The sequence below is a fragment of the Ceratotherium simum genome, chromosome 22 (genome assembly GCF_057802395.1).
Source record: "Ceratotherium simum simum isolate JZ-2026a chromosome 22, ASM5780239v1, whole genome shotgun sequence".
NCBI classification, from domain to species: Eukaryota; Metazoa; Chordata; class Mammalia; order Perissodactyla; family Rhinocerotidae; genus Ceratotherium; species Ceratotherium simum.
The window spans coordinates 36,500,388-36,519,650 of record NC_141921.1 but is presented as its reverse complement, the minus strand read 5'-3'; the positions used below and the strand labels follow the sequence as shown (position 1 = coordinate 36,519,650).

The following is a 19,263-nucleotide window of genomic DNA, read 5'->3' as shown; positions in this document are numbered from 1 at the left end:
CAAAGAATGCAGGGAAATGAGCAATCTCAGCAATTTCTTGGTGCTCCCAAGGCCAGGTATCGAAGACTATTCAAATCCTCACTTGCAGAACCAAGTAAACTTCGGAAATTATTATACCTTCCAGGACATACCAGGGGTATGGTAACTCTTGGAATTTAAAACCAAGGATCAGTGAATTGGGTCAAAAAGTCACTGTAACAATAACTTAAAAGAAAGTAAACACCAGCTATCAGGACCCACTTCCAAGGCAGCGTGATCAACAGGAAGAAAGGGGATTTTGTAGAACGAAGAATAACATTAGTCATATTTATCAATATAAACAGATACCACTTGTTCCATGAAGCCTTCCCCAAACCTGCTCCCACAGCAAGACTCAATCTCTCCCTTCTTTGTGTGCCGATAATATTCCATACTTCTCTCACTGCCTTATCATCTCCTGTTTTATATCATACTATGTAGTCCTGTCTGTTCTCCATTGCTCGGGTGTAGGATCCTTGAGGGTGAGGACTACACATTGTTCATTTCAATATCCCAACAGTACTGGGCATTTTGCTTTTCATCCAGTAGACACTTATTATCTGCATATACTACGAAATCAAATATGCATTTAAGACAATGCCAGCGGTTGAACAATAGGACAATTTACAAGATTCCTATAGAGACTTCATTTAGCCTAGATATTAGGTAAATCTCGAGGGAAGGGACCAAGTAAAGGGGAAGAAAGTAGAGCACTCAGAAATATCTCATGGTTTCCTGAAAGTATACATGTGCTTAACTGAGAAAATGAGACCCGACATAGTAACTTCTCACCTGCATACAGACAACTTAGGCTGAGGACTGTCACATCTTGTAGACGAGAAGGATTGAGAGGTTCCAACACAGGTAGAGAAAGGGTATCCAATGCCATAGTTACATCAATCACCAGTGAATGAAAACTGGAACATAACAGAGGAAAAGATTAACAAAAGTGTCTCTTTGAATCACTTGCTTCTACTATCCGACAGTTAAAGAAAGTTGACATGCCATAAAAACTAACCAGTTTATCTCTTTTAGAGAGCAGTATTAGAATGTCAAGTATATGCACCCTGAAGAACCTCACCCATTACGAACAGCAGTGGCATCTGCTACTGTTGCAGGCATGATGAAGAAGGAATTGGCCGACACTGCATCTTGAAACCGATTGATGTAGCGTAGGAAATATGGCAGGTTCAAACACACACGTAGTAGCTTCTCTGAGCCACCTGAATTAACGAAAAGGCTTGACCTCACAAACAGGCCTTTGTCTGCTGCTTGATTCTTTTCCACTTATGGGGTTTTGAAAAGCAGAGAAACCAGTTTTCTGACAACAATTAGAGTCTTACCAAGCTCTTGAAGACTAGCCACGTTCTGAGCTATGAATATATTCTTGGTTTTGACAGCAGAGGCTTGATCTGTGGATGACTGCTCATCATTTTCTCCTTCCACCTGAAGAGAAACATAGGATGTGAAAGACCTATCAAGACACTATCATCTGTTGACTGCTGCCCTGGTTCAGAACCAAAACAACTGTCCAAAGTAAGCAGCAGCTCCACGGTACTCTTCAGACTCCCCAGTTAATGGGGGGGGGGGGGGGGGTGAAATTCCTAACAGTGGGGAAAATACAAGCTATTTTCCCAAGAGGAGGGCAAAAATATATAGCTTTAAAATATATATATTTTACAACTAGTAGAGTGATGCCTTTTATGAAAAATTATACATGCTCTTTGTATTTGTTTATTTGCAATGAGAAATGCTGGAAGAATGGTCATCAAAATAGTAATAACTGTGGATGAAAGGAGTTGGGGTGAGATCTGCTTTTTTCTGCTTTGTATTCTTCCATTTTTTTTCTACCACAGGCATGTACATCATTTTATATCACAGATATAAAATATGTTTGTTACTTATTTCTTCTAGTATGATCTATCATTTTAGCAAACCCCATGGGATGAGGACATTTGGCTGAAGTAACTCACTGGAGACTGTGGACCAGTGGGTGGTGATGCTACAGTTCTAGGGTTGAAAACTGACGTCAGCTGGTTCAAAAAATTCATCTGCACCTCCTTCTGCCTCAGCTCTGGGCTTACTGGTGAGGCCAGCTCTTTCTGATCTTCCACTACAAAACACAAAAGCAAACAAAGGGATGAGGACAGTGTCACTAGAAGGCAAAACAGGTAGAAGCTGGACAGAGAAGTGGCCAAGTAACCAGGTCTGGCAAAGGAATCCCCACCATCTGAGAGTGTCTTCACTGTCTGTGGCAGCTTGGCCGATTTCATCATTGCTGTAAACGTGATAATTTCTGTTCTGTCTAGTCGGCTACAGCCAGTGCACAGGCCCTTGATGAGGAGAATCAAGTGTTTCTGAAAGAAAACAAATTCAATATGTCTTTTAGAACATTCTACTCTTTCGAGACTTTAAGTGGCACAGGGCCAATATGATACATTCATATCAAAAACTGCAAATTAGGAAAAAATAAAGCAGAGATCACAGTCGACCATCCTCAGACCATATCTGGCTTGCACATTTGTCTTATTGTCCTCATAGTGTTGTTGTTTTTAATTTGAAGTTACGGCTAACTTTTTAAAACATGGAAGGTTTAACATATAAATTCAGATTTCTTATCTCTCTCAATAATTCACAAGACACAGCAACTTTGAGCCTCCATTCCTGCATGGCAACAATCAGCTGAAGTCAAATAGTGATTGGCCCCTTTAGCTGGGTCCTGCACCCTTCTCACTAGCACACTTTAACCCATTGGATGTTACTTGCCTGCCCCTGAAGGCATGTAACTGTGCAATCCTTGAAAAAGCCTCGGCAGCTCTCTATACTAGAGGTTAGCAAACCACAGCCCCTATTCAGCCCACTGCCTACTTTTATAAATAACACTTACTGGACCACAGCTACACTCATTCATTTACGTATTGTCTGTGGCTGCTTTCACACTACAAAGGCAGAGTTTAAAAGGCAGAGACTAGTTGCAACAGAGACTGCTTGGTCAGCAAATTATTTACTATCTGGCCTAATACAGAAAAAGTTTACCAACCCCCATTCTATGCCATCCCTTCCCCATCATTCCACTAGTTAGTCACAATCCTACCTCAAAATAAGGGCCAGAATGGGCCCCTCACTCTCACCTGGGACACAGCGCAAGCCTCATCTGGATTCTCCAGACGTAGAAGAGAAAACTCAATCAGGACTTTACAGGCTGCGGCCACCGACTGCAGTTGGTTCCGAGGAACTGAGAAAGTAATAAGCTTTACTTAACCCCAGAGTGCTATAACTCACTTCACAGTCAATAAATTACAGTCAACAAATCAAACAAAACAAGAATTGAGCTTCATACATCCAACATTCCCAATATCATTCTATGATAATAATTATTCAGAACCACAACCCAAGGAGCAAACAAAGACATCTTGGCAAACGATAACTTCCAATGGCTTAGAGATCCAGGAAGTCTGGCTCTAGAGTTCATGCTCTTAACCACTAGAATATACTACCTCTCCTTTCCCATAGGTTCTAAATGCGTTTTTGCAAACGGGTTCCTACACAAAGTTTCTTCAAACTAAAAGTGATGCCTCTACCAGCAGCCAGTGCCTATAACAAACAGCATTAGACACTGAAAGATTATTCAGCAACCCTATAGCTTCCTTTCATTTTACTTGCTTCGCAAACTGTTTAAGTAAACAAACAATTAGAATTCTTCAGAACTATGTGAGTTAGGATTAAAAAAAAAAAAAAAACTAAAAATGCGAAAATTCAGAAATAGTGGAAAATAAGGGCTTGGTCACTTTTTGGGTAGAAAAGTTTAAAAGCTGGGGAACTGAAGTTGAAATACCTTCACATACCAGAGAACACAAAAGGAGAATTTACTTTCCCACCAAAACCAAATAAGGAATAGAGCCTTGGCTAGTGGCTGCTAACCCCAGGTCAGCATCTACCCATCCTCTCCACCCCCTAGAAATTAACACACTAGTAATTACATATGTGAAATCAAGAAAATGCTTTTGAGGGACCAGCCCCGTAGCTTAGCGGTTAAGTGCGCGCACTCTGCTACTGGCGGCCTGGGTTCAGATCCTGGGCGCGCACCGACGTACCGCTTCTCTGGCCATGCTAAGGCCGTGTCCCACATACAGCAACTAGAAGGATGTGCAGCTATGACATACAACTATCTACTGGGGCTCTGGGGGAATAAATAAATAAAAATAGTTATAAAAAAAAAAAAGAAAATGCTTTTAAGAGGGTAAGGAAGGTTTAACTCAATGGGTTATGAAGCAGGTGTCCAAACCAAGTAGTTTTCAAACCCCTCTTGGTTGGCCTAGGTAAAGGAACTTCCAGAGCCTTATCAGACTGACAAGCTGTCTCCACTCTTGGGGGAACAGGTTAGGAACGGTAAAATACAGACTTCATTAATAACGCGCTCAAACACCCTAACCAGAAGATACACAACTCCCTACTCACAAGCCCTCAGAAGGGAGTGACAAAAGCAGAACACTTACTGAGGCTGCAAACTGTTGTAATATAGTGTGTGGAAAGTGCAACAAAAGATGAGTAGAATGGCTCGTACTGCTTCTCATGGTGCAAGATTTCCGATTCACTGCAAAGAAAATAATTCAGTCAACATTTATTTAGTGCTTACTATATGCCAGATATTCTACCCCTGTATTGGCATTACCTCACTTAATCCTTATAGCAACCCTACTTCACAGGCTCTGTTATCAACACTATAATCAAGATTAAGAAAGGGAAGCTTAGAGAACTAAAGTTAAGTACCTTGTTCAAGGTATTAGGCTTAGTAAGTGGCAAAGGCTAATAAACAGGAAACATTTTCAAAATCACTTAAAATTAAAGAAATACAAGTGAAAACATCACAAGGTACCATTTTGTCCTATATTACTGATTGGCAAAAACCAAAAGCTAATAATGCCACGTACTGGCCAAAAGTGGGTAGACCAAAGTACTCAAAATACTGTTAGTGGGAATACAGATTATAGTAACCTTCTCTAAAGACCAAACAAGGCCAGTCCATAACACAATAACTTAAAAAGAATCAACAACTCAAGGAAAGAAATCATCTGATCAGTGCTACAATCCAAAATTCAAAATTCACTAGGTACCAGAGCCCCTCTCCCCAATATGACATAGCTAGATCACAACAAATTCAGTGATTTTTTAATCACATCCCCTATCTGTAGCAGAGGAAATGCCCTCTTCTGTGAAAATCTGAAGCCCCACTACATGTAAAGGCTGGATACATTTGTGTCATTCTCTCTATCAAATCCGATGCTAATTCACAATCCATGAAACAAGAAGGTAAAGAAAACACTAAAATGTATCTTATTAAATGAAAGGGCAGAGTGATGTGGCTAAATAGTTTCCTCAGTGAGTTAATTCTCCAGCAAGAATTATCAGCCTAGGAAGGGAAATGTAAACAGAGTGAGGACTCTATCCATTTGCCAAATCAACACAGGAGCCAAAAAAACAAGCTCAACATTTGGAAGGTGCCAGTGTCAGTGACGAATCACCTCAAACAGCACTAAAGAGTCTGGCATCACAAACATTTTGCTATTAGGGGATTTATCAAGGACAAATGGGTATTTATCAAAGATCAGTTCCTTATTTTGGAATAACTCCTTCACAAAGAAAAAATATCTATGGAGTACCTATGATGTGCAAGGATCTCCCTGCCCACCAGGGATCATTCCTCCCTATTTGTCAGATGGAAAAAAAGGGGGAAACAAAAACCTTTCAACACCAAGTAGCACTCAAAGCCTCTGCTGGCCATCACATTGGTAAGGGTCATATATCTAAATTCTCTTGCTTCTACCTCATATCCTTAATTATTCCTTCACTTCCATCCTTATACTTTCTTATTCATTGTTCTAAGGTTTTCCCACCCTGTAATTTGATGTATTTTACTGAGTTATTTATCTTCTCTGCTTTATTTCAAAAGTTCCGAGCTGCCTACCTTCATATTTTTCAGCTGAACAGGTTTACCAAAACTAAGAGAAAAACTACTCACCCAAAGGATGAACTTATTCTGTTATTTTCATTCCCATTTGGATAATGAAATATAGCCAAAATATAGGAATAAACTCATTTAATTGCCTTGTTCAATGTCGCCTCACTGTGATTTAACAAACCCTACTTCCTAGGCTAGAAATACAAAACTGCCTTATTCCAACAAAGAAACAAGAATGCACTTTGGGGAAAGATGACATTGGCATTGAAAAAAATGGAGCAGTCTTGAGCTCCATTTACAATTTGCTTAAGGTAACTAAGGATATACCCAGGGAAATCAGTTTCAAAAAGACTTGAAGGAGGGAGTAGACATGTGGCCCAAAGGACAATGTCATATCTCTTGATTTTAAAGAAACAAGAGTGTATGAGTCATCTCATAAAGATACGCTGCCACACTTCCTTACCCCACCCTCATTTCCCAAGAATCTGAAAGACCAAGACACCAGAAGATGCAGAGAAATGGGAAAATGGAAGAAAAGGCAAGCAGTTACGTAGGAAGGAGAAGAATGAAAAGATAGAAGGCAAATATAACCTAGAGGAAGAAAAATAAGGAGACTTAAAGGTAAAATATATCTCTCTTCTGGTCAGTCAAGTTATCTTCCTCAAACATCTGCTTCTTCTAACAAACTTTGCAACAACAGCACCACTGGGCCTGAAACACTGCTGAAAGACATGGGATCTGAAGTGTTTGTATTCCATACAAAATAAATGCAGTGCAGAGTACAAAGAGAAACAGCAGCTAAGCAGCCAGGTCAGAGAAATCCAATTTGACATCTAAGTAAAAAGAACTGGCTAGGGCCTGGAAATATCTAGCTTTTTTTAGGAAGAGGTAGAAATCAGAGAGGGCAAATTAAAAGACTAAGGATTCACCTCCCTTCTCCCTCTTAGATAACATACTATTCATATCTTTTTCGTAAACTGTGGAAACTCCACAAACCCCCTTCACCTCATCAGAATCATAAAATCCCAAGTATAGAATCCATTATGCTTACTTGTTCCATGATACTTACAATCATGAAACAAGTATAATGAACACATTAATGGATTATAGTCATTAAAAAATATATATGCCTACTGAACATGTGCTGTGTGTCACAGAGTACTTAACATACATTAACCAAAGAACTGAAAGCTTTCAGAGAGTCCCTCACACTCTTGACAAACCTGTGGTGAATGTGACACTAAGACATGGAAACATTAACTAGCCAAGAGGTCTAATCTTACAATTATACTCTATTATTTGATGGCAGGCTTTTTAAAATTTTCTGTAGGTCAGTCACAAACCTATGTCCTACAGATATAAACGCAAAAGATCATAGTCATTAGCGCATTCCTTTATCCCTTTCAAGATTTTTGGGAAATGACTGTGCATTATCTAAGGGGGATGTTGTAACAGCTTCTGCCTTCCCAAGTAGGTCTCTCTGGCCTAAATTTTATCAGATGGCTGGGAGGCAGAGACTCAAAGAGGTTTATCATTAAGGAAGCCAGGACAGCGCAGGAAGGCCTGGCTCAGAGAAAAGGGGCATATTTTTTTTTTCTTTGTAATCTACAAAGAGTCAATCAAATTGTTCAATGACAACCATGCTCACCAACATATCTTGCACAGAGTTAAGAAAGGAATTCTATATTTGACAGTACATTAAAACATAAGATTACATTCAGCAATTATACTAATTAATCCCACATACAGCATGTACGCCATTAAGCTAGTTCTAGCTCTATTCCTGGTCTGGAAAAGTAATGGTGTTTAAGAGATAAGACATGCTAGCAACAGGCAGGAGAAATGAAAATGAACTCCCCTTTAAGTAAACTCAGGTATCTTCTTCTTTTAAAAATCTAAAGACACTTTTGAGAGTACCTTCCCAATTTATCCATACTAATCTATTCCTCCTTTGTTTCGCAGTTTGGTTACAAAGTCATACCTAAGAAATAGGGTCTGAACCTAGGAACTTTTTTATCTACTTTTTCTTCACACCCAAAGGTCATTGCCAACTACAAAGGTATGAAAGAAAACAGACAGAAGGCAGGACTGAGGAGTCTCTTAGGACATGTGTCATCATCCCCAACAGTCAAAAAGGGAGGCATTCAATGGATGAGCAGGCTGCCAGGTAGGAAGTAAGAGCTGGCATGATGGAGCCAGGTCTTTAAAAAGTGAAGCAGAGAGTAGCAGACTGCAACAGAAAAATAGAAGGTCCCTGGAGGCAAGGAAGAAAAACATGGCAGGCATGACAAGAGAAAGAATCACGAGAACTGCAGAAGATGGGAGTGGCAGCCACAGAAGTAAAGTAACAGCCTAGGCACCTGAACCTTCGTTTAGCTACAAAACGAAGCCCACCATCGCATCTGTATAGTGCTGGCTCTGAGGTGGTCCTACACTCCATGGCCACAACTCGATTTTCAAGAAATACTTCCACAATTCTGACACCCTTATTTCATTTTTTTGAAAGTCAAATAAAAGTTTTGAGAGACAGAATACTGATAGCAGGGTACTAATTTTTGTGCTCTATACCAGGGGTTGGCAAACTATGGCCTGTTGGCCAAAACCACTTGGTCGCCTGTTTTTGTACAGCCCACATTTAAGAACGGTTTTTACATACAGCCCACATTTAAGAATGGTTTTTACATTTTTTTAATCACTGAAACAAAAATCAAAAGAAGAGTATTTTCTAACATGTAAATATCATACAAAATTCACATTTCAGTGTCCATAAATAAGGTTTTAGAACACAGCCACGCCCATTCATTTATATAACTGTGTATTGCTGCTTTCACCATACAATGGCAGTGTTGACTAATCCACATAGAGAATATATGGCCGCAAATATTTACTATGTGGCCCTTTACAGAAAAAGTATGCTGACCTCTGTTCTACATCTAACTAAACACTTGATATGTTTAGTTGCTTTAACTGTAAAGAACTTGTAAGCCAGATATTTCTTCTGGAAATTCATCTTAAGATCATATTCCTCTCACAGAGCCTGAAGAGGACACATAACAGGCTTTCAAAATTAACTGAGCCACGAAAACTAGAACAGAAACTTCAAGGATCTTGCCTTCGAATAAAAATTTGTGTCACTAAACACCATTGGTTTGGACTTCTTTTCTAAACTATGAAGAGAGATCTTACTAGTGACTACAAACACAGGCAACTCTTGATTATCTTAGCTACTACAGGATGAAGGAGGGGCCACTATCCCTGATATGGCAGAATTCAAAGCTAGTTTAATGTATTTGGTTTTGGCTCCTTCCACAGGCTGGAGGGAGTTGCTTATCTATTACAGTTTAAAGGCATGGGCCCAGAATACCAGATGTATGGGAGGGTGTCAACAAATGACTTTATAATCTACTCAGCTCATGTCCATAAAAACACAAAAGCAAATGTTCTCAAAAGAGTGGAATACTGTCGATTATAAGTAACATGAGGAGTATAATTCAGGAAAATCCAAATGTTTAAAACAGTTAAAAAGAGGCTACATAATTTGATAGCAGTATCTCTGATACCTGTCTACATCTTCAGAACATTCTTGGCTTAATAATTAGATAGGAAAATCCATCTGTAAAGTTATCTGTGAAGTTATCAAACCCACCATTATTTTATTATAATAATTAAAAAAAATTTTAAAACGGCATCCAAAGCATCACAAACCTAACAAAAAGCACTATAATGAACAATTTGTCGAACCATGGGCCTCCCTTGAATAATAAACAGCAATTTCTAACCTTCTGGACAACCTTTAGATATACCCTTCTTGGCATGAAGCTAAAATTGCAGAGAGTCGCTGAAGTAAGGTTTGGAAATGAAAGTGAGACTGGTTTTAAAAGGACGTCTACCATTAAACTAATGAAAGACTGTTCTGAGCCAGGTAAGTCAGGAAAAGGCAGGCACTCTGACTGGTATCACAGCCTTGTATGAACACAACTCTCACAATCTAAGAATCTCTGTACAAAAAGACAAAACCATGTAACGGCAAACCAATAAATAGTTTCGTTTGTAAAAGAGTCTGAAGGTATTTATAGAGAGAAAGGGGGGAAAAAAAAACATTGTTTCTTTGGGAAAAGGACTTCTCAGACTAACACACCGAAATGTTGCAAATCAAAGACCGTTATGGTAGCAAGACAGAGTAACTGCAACCTGAAAAGAAAGTCATCCAGGGTCAACCAGTGGCTTCAGTCACAGAAAAAGCACGTGCCCGCAGTGATTACAGCACCACCGAGACCGTTATTAAATTATATGGTAGGTTTCCGAATTAAACCCGGGACTCCGCTCCGGCCCAGGCTAGGGGGATGAGTGCGAGAACGAGAAATGCAAACTCATCAGCGCTTTGACCTTAACGCAGGGGCAGCCCCGGGAACATTCCCCTAAGAGCGCGATGCATCTCAAAGTCACTCCCGACCAGGTCCGGCCACGCCCTCCCGAGAGGCTTCCTCAAAAGTTTTACTCGGGAGGGAAATTGAGGCACAGACGATTTACATGGGCCGGCGGAAGGCACCCCGGACCAGCCCTCGTCTCCCGGGGCCGGGGAGCCCTAAAGCCGTGGCTGAGGCGGGGGTCCCCGAGCGGCAGGAGACAGCCCGGGAAGCGGGTCCAGACAATCCGGCACGACCTCCCCTCCCCCTCCCTGCGCCCGCCCCGCCGGGGCCACCGCCCGGTACCTCTCGATGACTGAGGCCACCAGCTGCGGCAACTCCTTCATCTCGAAGGCGGAATAGGACGCGGACAGCAGGGGCCGCACCGCCACCTCCCAGCCCGGGGTCGTGTCTGCCCCCGTGGCCGGGGTCCCGGGCGCCGGCGCCCCTGCCGCCGCCTCTTCGCCGCCGCTCGTCGCCATCTTCCGTCGTACTACTGCGGCTCCCTCCGGGGGCTTGCCACCGGCCCAGCGCCGCCTCCCGGGAGGGGGCGGAAGTGACGCAATCGACGCGTCAGACTGCGCGACTCAGTCGCCGACCAAAACGTGCGACGCGCGGGGACAGCCTCCCTCCGCTCGCTCAAGGGGAGCGCGGCGCGGCGTGGGGGCGGGCCAGAGGCGCTGCGCCTGCGCAAAACACAGCGCTTCGGCTGAGGGCGGGGGAGCATTAACCTCCGCGCCTGCGCGCTGGGAGTCGCTCCCGAAGGTGGGAGAAATGTGGCTTCCGGGCGCCGGGGAAAGGTGAGTTTGGGACTTGGTTTCAGTTGGCGAGATCGGGGCAACGGAGTAGATTACGCGTCGGCGAATATAATGACCCCGGCCCGAGACAGCTAAGGACGAGAAGAGGAAGCCAAAGTCTAATCCCTCTCACCCGCTTCTTCCCTTCCCCAGTGCTACCCAAAATAGTAATGTTGCAGCGCTTCCCCGTTTACAAAGCTCGTTCTCCTTCTCACACCGCCTCGCGCTGTTATTGTAATCACAAGTCCTTACTTTCTTCGCGCTCAAATCCCATTTATGTTTTGATCACCCTCATTAGTCATATTACTGGCTCGTAGTTGCATCGCTCTCTGCAATTTGCCACGTAAGGTTCTATTTTCCCTATTTTTCTACTAGTAAAGAATGTAAGCTTTGATTAACAGGGGATAACGTCTAGATTTTTGCCGATAAAATTATCTGCGTTCCAGATCTAAGAGGGAAAAGCAGTTTGACTCGACAGTTTGACTCAAGGAATGGTATGCGTGCGTTGAGGACATGCTCGTGTGGGTGCCGTCTTGGTGGACGACGTCAAGCTCTCAGCTCCGTGGCCCACAGTCCGCCTAAAGAAATCTTCACAAGAACGTGGAGATAGTTTGAAAATCCTGAAGCCCTGAAATTCTCCCCGAAGTTTTGGAGGAGCTTCCTTTTGTTACCGGTGTAATGCTCATAAATAAATTGGTACCTGGTGATCAAGCTCCACTTTTAGTAAGAAAAGATCTATTTTACATTAGAAATAAAATTCAGTCAAGTTAAGATCAGCCTTGGAGGAGAATGTAGCTTCAATGATAACAGTAGGGATTTTCCTTTAGTGTCTTACTTATATCAGGGGATAATAATAATAACAGTAGGTTTCTTAAACAAAAATATGAAAAATGAAAGACGGGGAGAAAAACCTTTCCGTAACAGTAAATACTGCACTGTTTCAAGCTACTGAACCAGAGTCCTAAGGAGAAGGCTGGAGACCAAAAATGTTATAGTGGCTCTTAGGACACCTATTTTACCCAAAAGACAAAATTAATCAGCAAAGGTTCTCTTGGAGAGGTTTCAGGAAAAAATAAAAGATCAAATGTTCCTGCTCCCCTCCCTCCCCCTCCATCTGCAGAAGAAAGAGAGTAAAAAGGCAAATGCAGACTATCACAAGGAGATTTGCACCTGTACCTAAACTCACATTATATACTTTTTAATATTTCTGGCTCAGAAAGCACTCTAAAGATCTTTCTTTATAAATACCACATTAATTTGGAGGTTTGTTCTTGTGTTGCTACAAAGATTTGGAATGGCATCTACATTCTAAATGTAGACAACAAGAAAGGAACAGGATAATACGGGACTAAAAAAGACTTCCAGATGAAACACAAGCTTCTAATGCTCCACTAATAAGATAGAAACTAAAGAATAGTAATTTTTATGAATTGTTACCTGAAGGACTTAAAATACTAGTTCCTTTCTAATCCCCAGTGTCTGGGCAAGGAACTAAAATTTTAAAAGTGATAAAAGAGAGATATGATAATAGGAAATGCAATGAAAGAAAAAAATTAAGCAGCCACAGCTGAATGCATAGTATGGTTTAAAGACCAGTGTGAGAGTACAGACTAGGAGGAAGCATGAGGAGGCCTGCTGGGAGCTGGAAGTTCTATATGATACAAGTCATGGTTACATGGATATACACACAATATTCATTGAGTTATATACTTATGATGTGTACACTTTAGTGGTTATAAATTATACCTCAATCTAAAACAAGAGGTCAATGTCACTGCAGGAGCCTCAAAAGCAAGAGATATTGGCATTTTTGTTTCAGAAATATTCCATCTGATACAGAGTTGCTTGAAATAGACCCTAATAGACACTGTTTAGAAACAATTAGATGAATAAACTGTAGCTATTAGCTCCAAGACCACCAACAAAGGTCAATCTGTTCTGAGCTTTTACAAAGTTACAAGAACCAATAGTCAGTGCTTGTTTTGTGGAAATTCCTATTGCAACACTGAAACTACAAATGGAGAGCGGCTCCTTTCTGGTAATTCACAATGAACAGAGATTTTTTTTTTTTTTTAATACCAAGAATGTAAGGCAATAGATTAGAAGCCTAATTCAATTTAGTAATATGATACAGTCGTGTAATCCACAAGTATTGATTATTTTTCCCATAATAGCGCATTCTATATGGTATGAATTTAAAGGAGAAAATGTGCCTTGTGGCCTTCTTGCTTTAAGAGAGAGAAATAATTTTGACAGTTGTGCAGGGACTAGAATAGAATGTCAGTTTTACAGAGTAGCAGGAAGCAAGATTTATAGGAAACTGAGGAAGGAAAGAGCACAACTGAAATTATTAAAATTAATAAGGTGAACATCAAAATTTACAACAGTGTTCAGTAATAGCCAATGTGAATTAATGAATGCTTGACTGACAAACTACAAAATGAAGCTTAGATATACTAATTCAGCTTAAACCAAATAACTTAGATAAGATGAAAAATATATTAGAAGAGTTTTGTTTTGTAAAATGATTTTTACATTCCTCAGATCTGCTATTGGCATGTTTCAGGATTTACACTCAGCAAAGTTTTGGACCAGATTGAGAGACAGGAGGGAGAAGGATAAGGCAAATATGGTAATATGTTAATATTGGGATGGGAATCCCAGTGAAAGGTATCTGAAAATTCTTTGTACTCTTGTAACTTTTCTGTAAGTCTGCAATTGTATCAAAATAAAAAGTTAAAAGAAAAAAAGCCTTGTAAATACTTTATGATTAGAGTACAATAACATATGGCAGGCACTTAGCAGAAGGAAAGTAGTATAAAGCCCAGGAAAAGTGGAGTCAAAGGATTACACTGTATCCTCTAGCACTGTTGGGGGGTGGGGAGGGGCTGTCCTGGTCAGCGGAAGTGAATATTCTGGTCTCTTTTGCAGATAAACACCTGTAGGAAAAACTATGCATAGGCTATCACACCCCCTATTCTAACTTCATAATAACCAAGCAAACTTATAGCATTTTAACTTATTATACAAGCTTTTTCATAGAGAATAAATATTCCAACTAGCAGACATAAGTATTCTAGTCCTCTGTGCAATTATAGTCTTCATTATCAATAAACTGGCATTCTGGTTATCAGTCTTCTGGTCTAGCTTATTTTATCACAGCACATGGGATAGACATATCACCAAAACCACAAAGAAGTTACAGCGGTGTTGATATGAGTAAGTGTGCCTTTGAAATGTATTTTTGCTTTCTTTCATTCTTTCACATTGCATATTAGGTGATGGTAGACAAGAGTGTGCTTCAATATAAATCTGTGGCTAGTTTATAAAGACACCTTCCTAAATGGCCTCAGTCTCTATCCTGGAAACGTCACCTTCTCAGTAGCATGGATCAGAAATTTATATAAGCCCTAGTCCTGATGTAAAAATGGCTTCCTGGTTGCGGGTCAGTCTCAACTGACATCACACTCAAACTCCATACACAATGAGGAGGAGTGTGTGCAAACCTCCTTTATGCTATTATAAATCCTTACTGGAAAGATGGTCTAAATAATACATGATAGACTTCCCTGAAAGAGCATTTGATCGATCTCATAAAAATCTCTAACGGAATAACACTTAAGAACTTCAACCTTGTGACCATAAAAAAGGGTACGCGAGATCCATATTACTAAGATGGAAAGCTCTCCCTGATATATTTAGTGATAAAATAAAGTTGCTGAACATTATGTGATCTGGAGAGATCCATACCAAATTGTTCAGTGCTTACCTCTGGGAAACAGAGGGTGGGAGAAGGAGAGACTCACCTTAATTTTTTTGGTATTGGTTATTTTATTTTTTTTGGTTTTGTTTTTTTTGTGAGGAAGATCAGCCCTGAGCTAACATCCATGCTAATCCTCCTCTTTTTGCTGAGGAAGACCGGCTCTGAGCTAACATCTATTGCCAATCCTCCTCCTTTTGTTCCCCAAAGCCCCAGTAGATAGTTGCATGTCACAGTTGCACATTCTTCTAGTTGCTGTATGTGGGACGTGGCCACAGCATGGCCGGAGAAGCGGTGCGTCGGTGCGAGCCCAGGATCCGAACCTGGGCCACCAGTAGTGGAGCAGGCGCACTTAACCGCTAAGCCACGGGGCTGGCCCATGGTATTGTTGATTTATTTTTTTTTTTTACTTATATAGTCTGTTAAAATAAAAAACTTGGCAACAAATTGAAGTAGTTCATACAAAGTACTGGTATCTCCATCATTATTGAAAGGTAGATGGTACCCCTCAGTTTACATTTTACAAAGAAATAAAAGTGCACAAAATGTTGTGTGCCTTGTTTTGATCATGGAATGATAACTGTCACTTTTTGAATATTAAGGTACAGTCGTGGGTCGCTTAGCGATGGGGATACATTCTAAGAAATGTGTCGTTAGGCGATTTCGTTGTGCAAACATCATAGAGGGTACTTACACAGACCTAGATGGTATAGCCTACTACATACCTAGGCTATATGGTACCAATCTTACGGGACTACCGATGTCTATGCAGTGCATCTTCGACCGAAACATCATTATGCGGCGCGTGACTGTAGTTGTCATAAAGAATAGTGTTTTCCAAAGCCTATTTGGACTTTGAGTCTAAATAATCAAAGTTCTTTTATTTTGTTTATATAAGTACATATAAATATAATACCAAAAAGGTATCTTTCCCTTTCAAAATTGAAATTATAGTACCACAGGGCCGGCCCCATGGCTTAGCGGTTAAGTGCACGCGCTCCACTGCTGGCGGCCGGGGTTCAGATCCCGGGCGCGCACCAACGCACTGCTTCTCCGGCCACGCTGAGGCCTCGTCCCACATACAGCAACTAGAAGGATGTGCAGCAATGACATACAACTATCTACTAGGGCTTTGTGGGGAAAAAATAAAAAAATGAAAAAAAAAGAAATTATAGTACCACAAAGCTTATTTCCCATATTAATCTTGTGAGCATTTGTTTTAAGTAGTAAAATAGGGTTTGTCAGAGCTCACGTTCCAGAGCACACCAGAAAAAGGTGAGTAGGACTATCTCTTGGCATTTCAATAAATATAAGAATGCCTTACTAAGTCACCAAACGCACCATAGAAAATTTAGGAAACTAGGGACAAATGTCGAAGAAGGTATAACCATTTGGGAACAATCTGTCAGGTAGCAGCTTCATGGTTAAGACAGCAGGGAGTTCAGAAAACAGTTTAACAATCCCTGAGAGACACCGATTGACTGAAATAATAAAACTCTAGGATGCATCATTCAGGAAATTATGTGGTTAACCAAGAAATTCGGAGGTCCTGGGCAGCCAGAGTCAACAGGGAAGGTTTCATGGAGTTCAGATTTGGGACAAGCCAGATTTTGAGAAGGAAAGAAAGCATTCCAAGTCAAGAATATACAGAAAGTTGGGGCTGGCCCTGTGGCGCAAGCAGTTAAGTGTGCGCACTCCACTGCAGAAGCCCGGGCTTCACTGGTTCGGATCCCGGGCGCACAGCGGTGCACCGCTTGTCATGCCATGCTCTGGCAACATCCCATATAAAGTAGAGGAAGAGGGGCATGGATGTTAGCCCAGGGCCAGTCTTCCTCAGCAAAAAAAGAGGAGGAGTGGCAGATGTTAGCTCAGGGCTGATCTTCCTCACAAAAAAAAAAAAAAGAATATACAGAAAGAATAGATTCCTGATTTATTTATTTATTTTTTAAATAATTTTATTTATTTATTTTACCCCCAAAGCCCCAGAAGATAGTTGTATGTCATAGCTGCACATCCTTCTAGTTGCTGTATGTGGGACGTGGCCTCAGCATGGCCGGACAAGCAGTGCGTTGATGCGCGCCCGGGATCCGAACCCAGGCCGCCGGTAGTGGAGCGCACGCACTTAACCACTAAGCCACGGGGCCGGCCCAGATTCCTGATTTAAAAACAAAATTTTAAATGAGCAGAAGTCAGATAAGTCTTGGGATGATTCTGATAATTATAGCTTATGACTAGGCTCGGACAAAGAATACAATTTATAAAGGCAGTGAGATTACAAATCTGAAATTATCAAGCTGACAGACACCTTACAGACCACAGAACCTGTGCCCTCACACAATTAATGAAACACATTCAGAGAGGTTAGGTGACTCGCATTAAAGCCTCTAACACATACTTTAGGAGTTGAGTTATTTTTTTCTATCAGACTTTGTTCCAGAAAGGATTTAGGGCATCTCTATGAATATTAGATGTTCAAAATACATTAGTTGAAAAAACAAGTAGCAGAATTAAATAGTATGATCCTATTAAAGAGTGTGTACACGAGAACATTAAACTCAGGCTATCAATGCCCATATGAGTAATTAATATTAGTACTAGTTCACGTTAAAGTAATTTTTATACTTTAAGTTTTTCTACAATATGCATGTTCTATTTAAAGTCAAGGAAAAAATATTTTCTTAAGTGACTTAAGAGAGACAACTATTCCTAATACTGAGACCAGAGGGACCAGAGGATTGGCTATGACAAAATACTGCCCCCAGAATTCAATCTACATGCATAGCTAGTTCTCTGCCGGTCTGGCTTATCTAGGGATCGACTTGAGAGTAGCTTGAAGAAAAGATGGATAATATATGGGGGGTGTCCACCACAAATGTGTCTCAACCAACCTCCTTTTGAGTTATGTTTGTTCTTGTTGCTCTCTTCACCCAGTTAATTTTCATTTTATCGTGTATCATCGTGTTTGTGTAAGCTGTCCCAAGTGTTTTTTGTAACAAGGATTAACATCCTATCATTAAAATGACAGGGCCTGACAAGGATTTATGGCTAAACAGAGGGCCAAAGGATGCCTTCAAGAAGTTTCACATCTGCTCCAATGCAGACAAAAGGGCAGTCAAGACCCAGAATTTTACCCCATTGAGAAGGGCAGAATGAGTTAACTCAAAATTCAGAATTGTGGACTCAGCAAAATAAATATTGGAGGAATGCTAACAAAAATTATTGGGTTTCAGAAAAGCGTAAACCTGTCAGTTGTTTTGGTAGTTATTAAATTGTAGGGTAAGTTGTTTATTAGAGCCATTGCTAATTTATGACAATAAAACCATCTTATCTGCAAATGAGCCTGCTCACCTTTCTTTGCTGGGGATAGGGGAAGGGGAGCAGGTATCAACCTTTTCCAAAAGAGGTTTTAAATCACTAAGTTACAATTTAAGAAAAGGGTAGGTGGGGCATAATACATTAGTGTTTAACCCCCCTTCCAAAAAAATTATGTCACCTCTCAAAATTAAAAAAAGGTTCTTACCCTGAATTTCTGTTATAACTGCAATTCTGTATGCAATTCATGCATGTTATCTAATAGTTGATTCCTGCCCAGAGTCAAAGGCTAAGGAAAAATCATAAATTAAAGACACAAACTATTTTACATTATTCCCAACAGGGACTGAGAATCACTAAATACTATTTAGCTGCAAAATTTTACAAGAAAAGATCTTGTATGTTGACAACTAATTAAGAAATGACATCAAAAATACTGAAGAATCTACTTTTTTAAGTGAAACATTGCAGGGGGCTCCAAAATTAACCTAATTAATGAAAATAGGGGGAACAGATGGCTCAAGGGATGTGCACAGAAAAAGAAGACTACAACACGAGAGATGAGAGCATTGAGAGGAAATAGTTTCAAAGCCATAGGCAGAGGCTGCTTGAAGATGAAGAAAGGCTGAGAACTAAGACGACTTAGATTTGACCACGCCATTAGCTCTATTTTAAGCACCTGCTTTGAGGTAACCTTCAGCAAAATAGTAATGATTAAACCCAAAATACAGGGAATTTTACACAAGGGCAGATAACTTTCCTCCCATTAGCTTGTTCTCTCAGATGCTGGCACACTCATAGGTAAATGAAAACTAGACTCTAACAAATTTATCGGGCCGTGCAAGCAGAACAGAGAGCAAGGCAAAAGCTAATGATGCAGCTTGCACATATTTATACAGGACACTCAAATTCCAGGCAGGCTTTCTCAAAACTAGGGCAGAATTTTTTTTAACTCATACTTACTCTCTTCTCCCAGGTCACTTTGAGCAAAATATGCCTTGAGTCAGGGTG

At 40.6% G+C, this 19,263-nt stretch overlaps 1 protein-coding gene and 1 long non-coding RNA gene across 9 annotated transcripts in view; one reads left to right on the top strand and one right to left on the bottom strand.

Moving 5' to 3' along the window:
• UBR4 (ubiquitin protein ligase E3 component n-recognin 4) overlaps positions 1-10,913 on the bottom strand; it is a 134,403-nt gene extending 123,490 nt beyond the window's left edge. For 5 of the 8 annotated variants that reach the window (XM_087446698.1, XM_087446699.1, XM_087446697.1 and 2 more), the window contains exons 1-8: positions 10,690-10,913; positions 4,515-4,612; positions 3,150-3,253; positions 2,246-2,375; positions 1,992-2,131; positions 1,362-1,464; positions 1,100-1,241; positions 811-935 (exon numbers count right to left, since the gene is read on the bottom strand). In XM_087446698.1, the coding sequence (XP_087302824.1) occupies positions 811-935; positions 1,100-1,241; positions 1,362-1,464; positions 1,992-2,131; positions 2,246-2,375; positions 3,150-3,253; positions 4,515-4,612; positions 10,690-10,865 (1,018 nt within the window). In that variant the 5' untranslated portion in view covers positions 10,866-10,913. The remainder of the gene's footprint in view (positions 1-810; positions 936-1,099; positions 1,242-1,361; positions 1,465-1,991; positions 2,132-2,245; positions 2,376-3,149; positions 3,254-4,514; positions 4,613-10,689) is intronic. The other 3 variants (XM_087446702.1, XM_087446700.1, XM_004425644.3) reach the window with 1 other exon arrangement.
• Positions 10,826-11,885, top strand: LOC147914136 (uncharacterized). Its single transcript, XR_015555840.1, has 2 exons — positions 10,826-11,183; positions 11,627-11,885. It is a non-coding gene; the product is annotated as an uncharacterized LOC147914136 (long non-coding RNA).
• Positions 11,886-19,263: the final 7,378 nt, after the last annotated feature.